The 15,965-nt window shown below is 40.7% G+C and overlaps 1 protein-coding gene across 1 annotated transcript in view; it reads right to left on the bottom strand.

Moving 5' to 3' along the window:
* DGKQ (diacylglycerol kinase theta) overlaps positions 1-15,965 on the bottom strand; it is a 114,810-nt gene that overhangs the window by 65,335 nt on the left and 33,510 nt on the right. Inside the window, exons 4-7 of the mRNA XM_044680016.1 lie at positions 10,184-10,269; positions 8,489-8,614; positions 4,135-4,288; positions 399-473 (exon numbers count right to left, since the gene is read on the bottom strand). Coding sequence (XP_044535951.1) covers positions 399-473; positions 4,135-4,288; positions 8,489-8,614; positions 10,184-10,269 — 441 coding nt within the window. The remainder of the gene's footprint in view (positions 1-398; positions 474-4,134; positions 4,289-8,488; positions 8,615-10,183; positions 10,270-15,965) is intronic.

Below are 15,965 nucleotides of genomic sequence, written 5' to 3'. Positions count from 1 at the left end.
TGGGTGGACCCTGAGCCTGGAAGGTGTGGTAGAAGGGGAGCTCTGGAAGAAAACTACATAACATGAGTTCATTTCTCATCCTTCGTGGAGGTTCAAGAAAAACCTTTGGCCCTCCCAATCAAGAGCAGAATACATTCCAGGTGTTTGGAGTCTCCGGGATGCTGAGGCTTTGCTGGAGTGAAAATAGCAGAGACAGATGTTCACAGATTAGCACACAGACACACTCAGACTTTTCTCCTAGCCTGCCCTTAATTGGGAAGGTACCTACATAATGCCGAGAGCCTTCAGGCTAAGACACCAACTCCAGAGAATGACAGAGATCATGCTCATTTTCAAAAGCTATACATTCTGACACCGGCTTTGTTCAAAAGATTTTCCCCTCTAATAAAACTACTTACCGGAGTCTGTAGAAACCTGGGCTTCTTTCAGTGACCCTGGAGCTGGGCCAGTGTCCACAGCATCATCACCATCATCTGCAAAGAAGAAGGGGATTCTGGGTCGCCCAAATGACAATAAATGTTTATAACCTTTAAATTCCTGCCATCTACCACATCAAAATATGGTTTGTGTTTGGTTCCTGAACTTTGTCGTTCAGTCGTTTCAGTCATGCCGGTCTCTTTGTGAACCCATTAGGGATTTTCTTGACAAAAATACTGGAGTGGTTTGCCATTTCCTTCTACAATTCATTTTACAGATGAAGAAATTGAGGCAAACATGGTTGAATGGCTTGCCCAGGGTCACACAGTAAGTGTCTGAAGACAGATTTGAACTTGGGAAGATGAGTCTTCCTGACTCCAGATCCAGCACTCTATAACCATTATGCCACCTTGCTGCCCATTTCACAAACTTTTAACTCTCGAACATGCAATCTCCCATTGAAAACCCCAGTTCCCTAGGGAAAATGGCAACCTTGGCAACAGTATTTATCCAAAACGTGGGGAACACTTTAAACCCAAACTGTTGGATATCTAGATGCAACAGGATGTGCCTTCCATGAAAGACCCACTCCTCCTCATTGAGGCTCAGAAAATATCATGAAAGGTCAGCCCCCGGGGCTCTTCTAAGAAGGAATGGCATTTTCCATTGTCTACCGTCTCCTTCCTGGGGTGAACCTCAAAGAGCACCCAGCTAGCCAGTGTGGCATCTCAGACACTCAGAGTACAATCTGACCAACCTCAGGCTGACCTTCCCTGATGCTGATAAGCTTATCCTCCTCTTGCCAGCCAAGTCCTAACCCCAGTCCTGAACAATTCCTTCCCCCTCTCTCTTTCCACTCTCATTCCCTCCACAGCCCTCCTGCCAAACGGGCTCTACCTTAACAGTTGAGTCTCAGCTGTCTAAAGTGGACTGGGGGCGTCTCCTTCCCAGATTACTAACATGTGTCTACACTTCCCTTTGATCCTCAAAAAAGTCTTGTGATCAAGACAAGGCAAGGGCTATTATTATCCTCATTTAACAAATGAGTAAACTAAGGCTGAGAAAGAAATACTTATTCATAGTCAGATGGCTAGCAGATTAGTAGACATGGTACAGAATAAAGAAAGCCTTCTATTTGGAGATACAGAACCTGGGTTCTAATACTACCTCTCTTACTTCCTACCTGTGTGATTTTGGGCAGGTTACTTACACTCATCTATATCATGGGGAGATTGGATTATTTTAGATCTGTGAAGTTCCTTCCAGATCTAAATTCTATGATACTTATCATGTGGTAGAATCCAGAGTAATAATAATAAGGGATGACATTTTGAAGTTCACAAAGAACTTTTATACACGTGAGCCTAAAAGGCATTATAATCTCCACTTTATAGGTAAGAAAACTGTGGCACAGGGAAATGAAATAACATACCTATGGTCCCAAAGTTAGTCATGGCAGAGGCAGGATTTGAAGAATGAGTTTCCCAACTCCGAATCCAGTTCTTTCCCTTCTATGCTCCAGTGCTACTCATGAGTAGAGCCCAGGTATCCTGATGTTCTCTCCACTGAACTATACTGTCTATGTATTCTCAACCATGATGAGGGTCCATTTCTCAGACATGCTCCTGGCTCTGACTTTGCAAAGAAGCTCCCTTTCAATGGGTGGCACTTCTCTTCTCCAGGCCACTAAGACTTAAAATCTTGTTATCCTTGCATCTTTTACCCAGTCCAATATAGCAAGCATTTACTAGGCTCCTACTATGTGCTAGGCACTGGGTGAAGCCCATGGGACTCAAAAAGAAAATAAAATAATTCCTGCCCTAAAGGAACTTACATTCTACAATGGGGAGTCACGGTAGTGACATCCTTGGCTCTCTTCTCTCACTCCTTGATTATTAATTGAATCCTGGCCCTTCTTTTTTTACCAGGTCACTCTTGACTGTATCCTTTCATCTATCCCTCCATCCCTCCATCCATTCATCTTTCTTTCTTCCTTCCTTTTTCTCTTTCTTTTCCCCTTCCTTCCTTCCTTCCTTCCTTCCTTCCTTCCTTCCTTCCATAAAAACCCTTCCCTTCCATCTTAGAATTAATATTGTATATTGGTTCCAAGGCAGAAGAGCAGTAAGGGCTAGACAATGAGAGTCAAGTGACTTGCCCAGGGTCACAGAGCTAGGGAATATCTGAGGCCACATTTGAAACCAGAACCTCCCATCTCTAGGCTTGGCTCTCAATCCACTGAGTCAGCCAGCTGCCCTCTATCCTTTCATTTCCATTCTTAATGCCAGCATGCTGACTTCATTTCCCTCACCTGGGTCATATCTAGGACATTGTGATCATCTCCTATCAGCCCTCCCTACCTGTGACTTCTTCCCACTTAAGTCCATCTAATATACTTCTGCCAGGTCATCCTTCCTAAATACCATTTGGCACATTCAAATGTTCTTAGAGTACTTGGTCTGGAAGATGGCAACTGCTGTTGTTACTCTTCCCATTGATGGAGACATCTGGTTTACAAAAACACGTCTTTTTACAATCTCTTCTCTGTCCCATTAACCTCTGCCTTATTTAATACTGGGCTTCATACATATACTATCTCTGCTAGTGCAGATACTACATTTCTTGAGGAACCGAGACCATCATTTTTTCATCTTTGTATCTCCAGAAGAGATGCGTAACAAATATTTATTGGAACTGAATTTCTCTAGCATTGCTCCCACACTCAAAAACAAGGTTCTGCCTTGCCTAGAGAATCAAATTTTGAACTTCACTTTGAAGGAGGGAGTTGGACTTCCTTGGCATGGCTTCCAAGAAGAAATCATCAAGTATGACCTCTTCATTGGGCAGACAGTAAACAGAGGGAGCTCTGAGAGGTGCAGCCCCAACAAGGGTGCAAGCTTCTCAAGGAATGGGATAGGGTTTGTGCCTCTATCAATCCCTTGTGCTTGGGAAACAATAAGTGCTCAATTAATGTTAGATACTGATTTTAAATTTAATTCAATTTAAAATTTAATTGACCTAAGAGAGGCGATATAGGGTAGTGGAAATAGGACTAAATTTGGAGTCAGAGAACCTGAGTTCAAATTTGAGCTCTATTAGTTATTATCTGTGTGACCACAGAAACAACACTTCAAATGCTTTGAGCTTTAGTGCCTTCATTTGTGAAATAGGAGTGCTGGACTAAATCAGGGGTTCTTAACCATTTTTTTGTGTCATAGACTTCCGTGGCAGTCTGGTGAAACCTGTGCACCCCTTCTCTAAATCATGTTTTTAAATGCAAAAAATAAAATATATAAGATTACAAAGGAAACAGTCATGTTGAAATATAGTTATGAACATATTCAAACAAAGGCCCACATATTCATGGGGTCAAGGTTAAGAATCTCTATCCACTCGAAGTCATTTGATTCTAATAATCCTATATTTCTATAAATTCTATAAATAAGCAATGAAATGTAGGTTGTCATTCTACCACCAAACAATAGCCTGTTGGGTCAGGACAACACTCTTACCTCCTACGTGGAGTATTTACTTACAGACCAGATAACAGAGGCTTTGGATACCTAGACTGGTAAATGGTTTAGGACTAGACTAAGTGACTCAGGGATTTCTTCCAATTCAATGATTTGATGAGTTACCATTAAATAAATGAATGAATGAATGAATGAATGAATGAATGAATGAATGTAGAGGTATATATATTGAATTTCCCCCCCATACCTGGCTCTGTCTGGATGCTCTCTGATATCCGAAAGCAGTGCATTTTGCTGAAATTTCGAGAAGACAAACGCACACAGTTAGGTGGAAGAATCATGTTCTTCAGCCGGCCAAATGTGCATTCAGGGGTCACAACAGCATAGCAGGCAGTATGAGCCTAAAATCAAACCAAATCACAGGAACAAATGAGGTTACAATAAAGTCTCAATCCTGAATGCTGAGAGAAAATGTTGAACAAGAAGAATTTTATCAAGAAGAAAAAGGAAAGGGGAAGGAGTTGGGAAATCAAGGAACATGAAGAGAAAAGAGTCCAGAGTGTATAGATATAGGTGACCTTGGTGAGGTTACAATCTCACTAAGCTTTAACCTCTTCCTCAGTGAAATGAGCAGGTTGGATGAGATGATTTCCTTTCTCTCTCTCTCTTTCTCTGTCTCTCTCTCTCTCCCCATCACATTTCTTTCTTTCTTTCTTTCTTTCTTTCTTTCTTTCTTTCTTTCTTTCTTTCTTTCTTTCTTTCTTTCTTTCTTTCTTTCTTTCTTTCTTTCTTTCTTTCTTTCTTTCTTTCTTTCTTTCTTTCTTTCTTTCTTTCTTTCTTTCTTTCTTTCTTTCTTTCTTTCTTTCTTTCTTTCTTTCTTTCTTTCTTTCTTTCTTTCTTTCTTTCTTTCTTTCTTTCTTTCTTTCTTTCTTTCTTTCTTTCTTTCTTTCCTTCCTTCCTTCCTTCCTTCCTTCCTTCCTTCCTTCCTTATTCCTCACTCTTACTTTCTGTCTTTGAAGAGTGGCAAGGGCTAGGTATTTGGGGTTAAGTGACTTAACTCAGGGTCACACAGCTAGAAAGTGTGTAAGGCCAAATTTGAACCCAGGACCTCCTCGGTTAAATGGGCAGGTTGGATAAAATTATTTCCTTCCTCTTTCTCTTCCTATCTCCTCTCTTTCTTCTTTCTTTCTCTTCCTTCCTTGTGTGGGAAGCCAATAAGAGAAACAGAGTCTCAAATAGATAAAAATCTGAGACTCCTCTTTTGACCTCTTTTGTGATCCTTGTGATTTCTTATTGAAAAGTATTGTGGCCTTATTGAAAAGCTTTAAGTTCCTAGTAACCAACAGTTAAGAGGTTAACATTCTTTCCCTCTGGTCAGAAATGCAGCCAAGGCCCAAACCGTAGTTTAGCAGGGGCATTTGCCCCTGAGAAAAGTATTCTCAGACTTAGCTTGCTGATAATCATGCAGCTGAAGGTCCAGCCTGGCTCTTAGCTTCACCTTGAAGTTTCTGAGGTGTCTGTGTGTTGTCTAAATTCATTGCAATGTCTACAAAGCTGAAAAACCCTCTCTGTGCTTTTGGGTGAAAGGGAGTTTGAATTTTCATATATAATAAACTTGAGACTCAATGGCACTTCGGAGATGCAGCTATGAGTTAATAGTCAAGATCAACTCCAGTGTCCTGTTACTTCCTTATCAACTAAGCCATCCTTATCAGATTATCAGAGATGATAGATAGATCTCCACACTTCCTTCCTTCTTCACCCTTACCTTCTGTCTTAGAGGAGTGGTATGGGCTAGGTATTTGGGGTTGTCAGCTAGGAAGTGTCTAATGTCAAATTTGAACCCAGGACCTCATGTCTCCTGGCCTGACATTTTATCTCTACTGTGCTTCCTAGCTGTCCCTGATTAAATGATTTCTAAAATTCCTTCAGGCTCAGATGACTCCTCAATTTTGTACCCCAAGGCTCCATTTCCCAGAACCCCACTTTCATCCTCATGTTACATCCTTACGTTTTGGAGATAAGTTTCTGTAACCCACCCTCTCACTCTCTTCTCCCACTTTCGCACTCTGGTAAACTTGTCTTTATTCAGACTTTATCTATTTCCTCTACCTCACGTGATTATTAATAAATCTTATAAAATATAATACTTGGACTTACTGGATATTAATTTTAATTTTACAGTGGGCTGTGAATTAATTGCTCCAGCCATCCTGGAAAATCATTTGGACCTATGTATGCCTCAAAAGCCTCCATACTAAACTGGGCATGTACTTTTTTTTTTTAACCTAGTGCTACCACCATTACTAGAACTATAGCCTAATGAGGTTAAAGAAAGAAGAAAAGGAGCAATAAGAACAAACATATTTAAAGTAACCCTTTTTATACTGTCAAAGAACTGAAAACGAGGGGTGCCCATCAAGTGGGGAATAACTGGGTAAATTTTGGTATATGAATGTAATGCAATACTATTGTACTGTGAGAAATTGAGTGTTTCAGAGAAACTTAGGAAGATTCACATGAATTGATGCAAAGTGAAGGATGTAGAACCAGGAAAACAATTTACACCATCTTATCAACCTTATAAAAATAAACAATTTTAAAAGGCTTAAGAACTCTGATCAATATGATGATTAACCATAATTCCAAAGGACCTATGCTGAAGGATGCTACCCACCTCCAAAGAGGACAGACAAAATATGTCCAATGAAACACACAATTCTGGAGATGCCCAATATGGGAATTTGTTCTCCTTGTCTATGCTTATTTTTTAAAGAGTTTTCTTGTTTTTTCCTTTATGTAAGGGAGAAGTGAGGGGCAAGAAAATTACTCTTAACATTTGAAAAAATAAAATTTAATTTAAAAAAGGTGAGAATGTTTGTGTAGAAATAGTATGGTTCTGGGCATAATATTCCTAGGGTCAACAGACTTAAGTCTGTAATCATGTATGTGCCTGTGTGTTTATTTGGGCAAATATTATATAAAATAATGTGCCTTGAGCTTCCAGCTACCTGAAGGTTTTGGTAAAGAGGATGATTAATAAATAAAATGAATGACAACTATATCATAGGTCAAAGAATAGCCACATTCCTAATAAACCTCTGAGTCCTGTCCTACCTAAAGTATCCAGTCTGAAAAATACATACAGGGAATTTACTGATAACTTCTAAAAGCAAATAAACTTCACACTAAGATAAAATATGAGATAATTCAGTCTTTTGGGTGACTCATAAAGCATCACAGAAATCTACAAAGTCCTGGGGCCATCATGATGAACCTTTTCTATTACTGCACTAGGGAGCTGGGGGACCTCACAACAATGAAGAGAATGTGGGCGACAGAACCCCAGTAATATCTGCCAAAGGAATGAGGACTACTTCATAGAGCCCAGGGAAGATGAATCTTCCTGCCTTCAGGCCTGGCACTTTATCCACTGAGTCTCCTAATTGTCCACCTTTAGAATTCAGAATTTAATTTAGTGAAACTTAATTTAGAATTCAGTTGGGGCAGCTAAGTAGCTCAATGGATAGAGAGCCAGATCTAGAGTTGGGAGGACCTGGGTTCAAATCTAGCCTCAGACACTTCTTAGCTAGGTGACTGAGCAAATCACTTAACCCTAATTGCCTAGCCCATATCATTTTCTATCTTAAAATCAATACTAAGACAGAGGATAAGGCTTTAAATTTTTTAAATTAAATTTAACATATTAGTTGTGTGTAGTAAGGAACAGAGAGTTCTGCTATTCATGAAGAGGAGACAGAGCAGAGGCAAGATGATTCCAATACGTTGGAGAAAGTTCTGCCTTGATTGGTTTCTTCTTAACTTCCACTGTGCCATAAGATTTTTTTTTTTTAACCCTTAACTTCTGTGTATTGACTTATAGGTGGAAGAGTGGTAAGGGTAGGCAATGGGGGTCAAGTGACTTGCCCAGGGTCACACAGCTGGGAAGTGTCTAAGGCCGGATTTGAACCTAGGACCTCCCATCTCTAGGCCTGGCTCTCAATCCACTGAGCTACCCAGCTGCCCTGTGCCATAAGATTTTAAAGTTGGATAAGACAATAAATTTTTCTTGCAAGTGGTAAAGCCTATAGACCTCTTCTCTGGATCAAGTTTTTAAATGCATAAAACAAAACCCAAAGGATTACAAAGGATATCTATCTATCTATCTATCTATATCTTTTTTTTTTTTAATTTCACATACTCTGGGTTAAGAACCACAAATCTAGTTCAATTCCATTATTTTACCCAGGAAATTGAGACCCAAAGAATTTAAGTGAACCCCATAATATCCCTTAGGTATCTAAGTGCGGCAGAGCTGGGATTCAAACCCAAGTCTTCAAATCTACTCCAGGATCCTTTCCACAACATGACTTTCTGTCTTTTGGCTCCCTTTGTATCTCTGCCACTTAAAATGGTACCCAACACAGAATAAGGACTTTATCAATGTTAACTGACCGATTGCCCAGAATTTAGACTACAGCGTTAACATATTTCTCTCTTTGACAAGTTTGACAAGTTTGCAGTAAGCAAAGCATTTTGTCTCTCTTAAAGAGCAACCTAAATAAGAATTGTTATTATTGCTGTGACCCTTAGAAACCTACCAGAATGCCACACCATTCGCACCGCATGCCTGACAGCACCTCCGAGGACCCACATGTCTTCTTACACACCTCGCAGCGGGCATTGGAAGAGAGATTCCCCTCCCTCCAGTGATGGTGGTATGTGTCCTGAAAACAAGGATCAGAGACAGTGCTAATAAGCAGGAAAGAAGAATAATTAAAAAAAAGAAAAGAAAAAAGAAAAAAAAGGACTTTTAATTTTCAACTCCACTCAATAAACACTGATTTAATGTTTAGTCTTTAATTAAATTTGTCATGAATTACTTCTGTCATTAATTAATGATTAATTGCTATGTGCCAAGCATTCTGCTAAGCCCTGGGGATACCAAAAAGAGATAAAAGACAGCCCCTGGATGTGGCAAAATTGGGACATTAATGCATTGCTGGTGGAGCTGTGAACTGATCCAACCATTCTGGATGGCAATATGGAACTATGCTCAAAGGGCTATAAAAGAATGCCTGCCCTTTGATGCAGCCATACCATTGTTGGGTTTGTACCCCAAAGAGATCATAGATAAACAGACCTGTACAAAAATATTTATAGCTGCGCTTTTTGTGGTGGCAAAAAACTGGAAAAGGAGGGTATGCCCTTCAATTGGGGAATGGCTGAACAAATTGTGGTATATACTGGTGATGGAATACTATAGTGCTCAAAGGAATAATAAACTGGAAGAATTCCATGTGAACTGGAAAGATCTCCAGGAATTGATGTAGAGCGAAAGGAGCAGAGCCAGAAGAACATTGTACACAGAGACCAATACACTGTGGTAAAATAGAAGGTAATGGACTTCTGTACGAGCAGCAATGCAATGATCCAGGACAATTCTGAGGGATTTATGGTAAAGAACGCTACCCACATTCAGAGGAAGAACAGCAGGAGTGGAAACACAGAAGAAAAGCAGCTGCTTGAATACATGGGTTGAGGCAGACATGATTGGGGATTTTGATTCGAAACTACCACACCAATGCAATGATCAATAATTTGGAAATAGGTCTTGATCAATGACACATGTTAAAATCAGGGGAAATGCACATCAGCCAGGGGTGGGGGGAGGGCGAGGGATGAAGGGGAAAGTAGGAGCATGAATCATGTAACCATGTTAACTTTACTAAAAAATGAATATTAATAAATGTTTAAAAAAAAAAAAGACAGCCCTTGTCCTCAAGGAGCTGACAGTCTCATGGATGGTGTCAAGGCTATGGAACATGGGCTGGAAGGCTGATGGTGCCTTTGACAGAAATAGGGAAGTGTTGGGAAAGGCTTAGGGGACGGGTAACAAGTTCAGTTGGGGATGTGCTGAGGCTGTGATATCTCTAAGACATCCAGTTTGAAATGCCCAAGCCAAGAGGTGGTAAAGAACTGAAGCTCAGGGGGGAGAATGGAGCCGGATATATCATGTCAGGTTTCCACATGAAGATAATGATTAAGCCCAAAGTCTAGAAGCTCCCTGAGGGTAGGATCCAAGTTTCCTCTTCCTCCTGCCTCCCCACCAGCAAAGCCAAGTGCACGTCTCTGTATGGAGAAGGTGCCAAGGAAAGATTTTCCAAAATTAACTGGATTCCCCCAAAGCTGCCCTTTTTCGGCTGTAAAGAACATTTGCTAGAATGTTTCTCATCCACAGTAACATCCTTCCGAGGTTTGGTCATGGTATCTGGAAAGTCGCTGCAGACACTTACATGGTCCTGGTGACCATCCTGATGACACTGGCGGCAGTCACTGCAGGCAAAGGGGATGCAGTCGGCATGTACATAGAGCTCACAAACTAAAGGGGGGAAAAAAAGAGTATTTTATTCAGAACAGTCACCTCCCTCTGCCCCAGCTCAAAACCATCTTCACTCTCAGGACAGCTTGTTCTTGCCTTTCTTGAGCCCATCCTGTCCCCTCAACTAGAATGTCCACCCCTGCTTCAAATCCTGGGCAAATCGTACTCGTTCTTTAGGTCTCCGCTCAAATGCCACCTCCTAAAAGTTCCCACAGAGCAGGAACACAGAGAAAAACAACTGCTTGATCACATGGTTCGATGGGGATATGATTGGGGATGTAGACTCTAAACGAGCACCCTAATGCAAATATTAATAATATGGAAATTGTCTTGATCAATGACACATGTAAAATCCAGTGGAATCGTGCGTTGGCTATGGGAGGGGGGTGGGAGGAGGGGAGGGAAAGAACATGAATCATGTAACCACGGAAAAATACTCTAAATTAATTAATTAAATAAAATTTTAAGAAATGAAGCAAAAAAATAAAATAAAATAAAAGTTCCCACAATAATTCACACTTCTCTTACACAGTTCCTGCCATTGACTTAGGACAACACTAATGGCAAATGCATCTGGTCATCCTTTCTAGACCAAGAGTTCCATTACAGGGAAGCTGGGTGGCTCAGTAGATTGAGAGTCAGCCCTAGAGATGAGAGGCCTTGGGTTCGAATTTGATCTTAGGCACTTCCTAGCTGTGCGACCCTGGGCAAGTTACCTAATCCCCACTGCCTAGCTCTTACGACTCTTCTTACTATCAATTTTAAGATGGAAGGTAAGGATTTTTTTTTTTTAATTCCACTGCACAGTCACCTCTGTACCCTCTAAAAAGCTTAAACTCTGAGCTGGGTAATAGGATTTAATAGCTGTCAAATAAAGAGTTTATCAACCAATAAAGAAGTATTTATTAAGGCTTATGTTCCAGAAGCTCTCCTAAGTGTTAGAGATAACAAAGATATAAAGAGGAATAATCCCAACACCTAAGGACCTTATTTTCTAAGGAGAGAAAAAACATTCATACACAGAAGCATATTCAAGATATATACCATTCAGGTACCAGGAACACCACCTCCTCCCCCAGGAAGCATGGAATTATTTGTCATTTTGTCACAGTGTAAAATTCCATTGTGAAAAAGAGCTCCCCACCCTGAAAAAAGGTTGGAAACAACCAAAGTAGATTAGAAAATAGTGAACTGAAAGTCAGGAGGCTTGGGATCTGGAACAAGTCATCTCTCTCTCTGAGCCTCAGTTTCCCCAGTTACAAAATGAGGGACATGGTCTCTCAGGTCCCTTCCACTCCTCAGATTCAATAACTTTGTGGCTAAGCCTGAAGGAAAAGAAATCAAGATATTATAAAAAAGCCTTACGTGTTTTATTCTAGAAACCTATTCTAATTCTGAAGTCAGCCAGAACCCCCTGGCCATTTCACATAAATCCCCACTACGTGCTAAATGTTCTCAGAAAGCACACACGCTGCCTGGTCCCTGTCTCTTAGGAAGCTTCCGTTCCAGGGCAGCCTGGCTGCACACCCACACATTGTGTGTTTTTAGTTTTCATTTCTGTTTTCACACTTGCTGGCAAAAGACAGAAAAAATGAGGATCCCTGTTTGACCCACTAAGCCTTAGAAATCTACATCTATGACAAGGCTTTAGAGAAGGGGTTCTTAACTTGGGGTCACAAATTTGTTTTTGAATATCTGAATAACCGTATTTCACTAAATTGGTTTCATTTGTAATTCTACGGATTTAATTTTATATATTTAAAATCATTATTCTCAGAAGGGAGAGTTCCTTACTGTGGCTTTACCAGATCACCAAAGTGGTCCATGATACAAAAAAATGTTAAGAACCTCTGGAGGAGAGGAAATGGGAAAAGCTTAAGAGGCAGGAAACCATCCCACTCGTGCAGGGCAGTTCAGAAAAAGCCAGGAAGTTCAGTGAGGAAGATATGAGACCATAAACACTATTAGATACCACTGATGATGATGATGATGATGATGATGATGATGATGATGATGATGATGATGATGATGATATTATAGTCCCTCCACTATTATAACCTATGGAGAGGATCTGGGCAAAACTAGCACAAGTCTGTATTACACAGCAGACAATAAGTCAACCCCAGGAAGATCCTGAGAAATAGTTACCAACTTCAGTATTTTGTTCAGTCCATTCCTACAATCTATGAATGGAAGAAATGAATAGAGATCTTCAGAAACCCGGCCCTCCCCTCCACACCACAGTTACCTTTCCAAGGTACAGAAAAACAGAAGTCACTCCTGAAAGATCTATTCTCAAGGATGGAACATGCTTGTGAATTCCTTCTATCCAGGTTCAGTTATCAGAGAACCCCTTAAGGACACCATCCCAACCATTAGCACCACCAAAATACTGTTTCTGTTCATCATTTGGAGCTATCAAAAATCCTTTCTGGTGGGGCAGCTGGGTAGCTCAGTGGATTGAGAGCCAGGCCTAGAGACAGGAGGTCCTAGGTTCAAATCCGGCCTCAGACACTTCCCAGCTGTGTGACCCTGGGCAAGTCACTTGACCCCCATTGCCTACCCTTACCAATCTTCCACCTATAAGTCAATACACAGAAGTTAAGGGTTTAAAATTAAAAAAAAAAAAATCCTTTCTGGATTACAGAATCACATGGTCATGAGTTTGGAGGGGAAGGGGTCTTAGAGGTCCACATAGTCCAGGAGTTCTTGGGGGGATGTGGGGTGTGGAGAAAAAGACAGAGACAGAGAGACGAGAGAAACAGATAGACAGACAGAGAGGAGAGAGAAAGACACAGAGAGAGAGAAAGAGAGAGAGAGAGAGACAAAGAGAGAGACAGAGAGAGAGAGACAGAGAGACAGAGAGAGAGACAGAGAGAAGAGAGACAGAGACAGAGATATGATGGACAGATAGACAAGACAAGTAAATGAAGGAAATGCTGAATTTCAGTTGGAGTTCACTGAAAATAAAGTTGCTGTGATGGAATACTACTCTGCTGCGAGAAATGATGAGCAGGTTGGCTTTTAGAAAAGCTTTGCATGAAATACTGCAGAATGAAATGAGCAGAACCAAGAGAATGTTGTATATAGTAACAGCAACATTATTTGAAGAGTAACTGTGAATGACTAAGCTATTTTGAGTAAAATGAATGTTCAAATTGACTACAAAGGACTTACTTAGGATGGCAAATACTCTCTACTTCAAGAGAAAGAATGATATATGGAGCATGTATTGTCTGTTTCCACATGCAGATCTGTGTCAAGTGCTGGCTTTCTCTAATGCTGGGTTGGGAGGGAGGGAGACAACCTGAGTCTCAAAATGAACCCCAAAATAAGAAAATTAAAATTTTGTAAAAATTACATTTTTTTTCCTATCCAAGTTCATGGACTCCTTAAAATCTAGCCAAGTAATCCTCTTCCCACTGTACCACCCTAACCAAGCAGTATGCTGAGATAGTATGGATTAGTGAGAAGAAACCTAAACTTGGAATTAAGAAGACCCGAGTTCAAATCCATCCTCAGCAGCTTAATAGTTGTGTGATCCTGAAAGAACCACTTAATTTCTCTGGGTCTCATCTTTAAAATGAGAGCACTGGACGTGAAGGTTTCTAAGGTCTCTTTTAGTTCCCAATCTATGATCCTATGATCCTATCCCTCCCAGTTTTGTGTCATCTGAAAATTTGATAAGCATGCCATCCGACTCATTAATGAGAATATTATTTCTCCCCACAGAGGCATAATTGCTTCCAAGTACTCCTAGACGAGGCTTCATTTTACTTTCTTTTACTGAATCTCACTCTAAACAAAGATTTATGAAAGTAAAGCTGTATAAAGGATGCCAATAAAGAAATGATAAAAAAAAAAAAAAGAAGAAGCAAGGATGGCCATCTTACACTAGGGTTAACCAATGTATATCTGATGTACTCAGTTACTACCCTTGTGATATCTGGATAAGTCAAGAAAGACTCTGAATACAATAGACGGTACCCTTGTGGTCAGCTAATGAGAGGGCATATACAAGAGTCACACAGGATGGACAACCAAGGGTGGGCTGTGATGTATATTACTAAAGGAAATTTTCAGCTGTTTTCATTCAGGTCCCACTCTACATTACCCCATTTGGAGTTTTCCTGTCAAAGATACTGGTTTGCTATTTCCTTCTCTAGTTCATTTTACAGATGAGGAAACTGAAGCAGAGTTAAATGACTCGTCCAGAGTCACACAACTAGGAAGTGTCTGATAAGTCTTCCTCTATCCACTGTGCTACCAAACTGCCCTAGAAGAAATACTTACCATTTAAGTATCTGATGACTAAATTAGGATTTAGAGTAGAAGACTAAAAAGGAGATGATAAAGAGGGTCTTACGAGAACTACCACCAGCCTCTGGGGGAGGCTGAGAGGTTAGGAGATAAGCTGGAGGAAAAGTTGTTTGGAGGTAGGGAACGTTTCCTCTGATTCAGAGAAAAGAGTGAGGCAGCTAAGGACCAAATGTATGCTAGAATCTCCTGCACTGACCAGACTGTTCCCAAAAGCCAATGATTCCTAATGGGCTTAATTAATGGAAACTTGAATGTTTGCAGTGTACATTACTATCACAAATAGGTCAACGTTAGCACAGAAGCAATCGAGATCCATTTAAGCGTCTGAGTATTGTGAGCCCCAATGCTAATGAAAGGGGGGATGCTGCTACATCCCATTAGCGATGCCCTTTAAATAATGGCGAGCACTAAAGAAAGTCTTGTTCAACAGGAAAAGTGGGGCAGATGGAGAGGTGATTTGCAGATGGGTGGAAGAAATCCACAGGGAGACTTGAGAACTACCTTGCGGAAACTGGACTCAGAATGCCAAGAAATAAATCCCCAAGGTTGAACTAGTCCAGCAATTTGGGTGCCATTATTCTAAAAGCTCCAGGAATGTTCCCATTCTTAAGTGGAACAGAACTCAAGGCTCATGGCAAGACTCTTGGAAGTACAGAAGCCTGAACCTTCCTAAGATGCACTCATTCTTCAAATTTGGGACCACAGGAAGCTTTTAGAACTGAGCCTATTCATCAAGATAGTACTTAGAGGCAAACTTTTGACGCATCCTTGGGGCATCACTTTCTTTACAACAACAATTCAAGGCCTTGGCTCTACTTGGCATGGAGGTCTGTATGCTCATGGCTTGTCTGTAAAAATCAACATTCTCTACATCCTAAATAAGAGAAATTGGGGGCAGCTGGGTGGCTCAGTGGAGTGAGAGCCAGGCCTAGAGATGGGAGGTCCTGAATTCAAATCTGGCCTCTGACACTTCCTAGCTGTGTGACCCTGGGCAAGTCACTTAATCCCCATTGCCTAGCCCTTACCACTTCTGCCTTTGAACCAATACACGGTATTGATTCTAAGATGGAAGGTAAAGGTTTATAATAAATAAACAAACAAACAAACAGACAGACAGACTAAATAAATAAATGAATGAATGAATGAATGAATGAATGAACAAACAAATAAATAAATAAGTGGCTGAGTGAATAAATAAATAAATAAATGAGTGAACGAGTAGATAGATAAATAAATAAATGAGGGAGATTGCCATCAAAGTTCTGCAGCTTATGAGATCCCTTCTGCCACGGGGTAAGCCTGGTCTGCTGGGCCCTTAAGAAATCCCCAAACACTATTGTCTAATCTAGCTAGGACACTGGTGCCCACCAAACTCG

The sequence above is a fragment of the Gracilinanus agilis genome, chromosome 6 (genome assembly GCF_016433145.1).
Source record: "Gracilinanus agilis isolate LMUSP501 chromosome 6, AgileGrace, whole genome shotgun sequence".
Taxonomy (NCBI): Eukaryota; Metazoa; Chordata; class Mammalia; order Didelphimorphia; family Didelphidae; genus Gracilinanus; species Gracilinanus agilis.
Note: the sequence above shows the minus strand (reverse complement) of the source record. Positions and strands in the feature narration are given on the sequence as shown.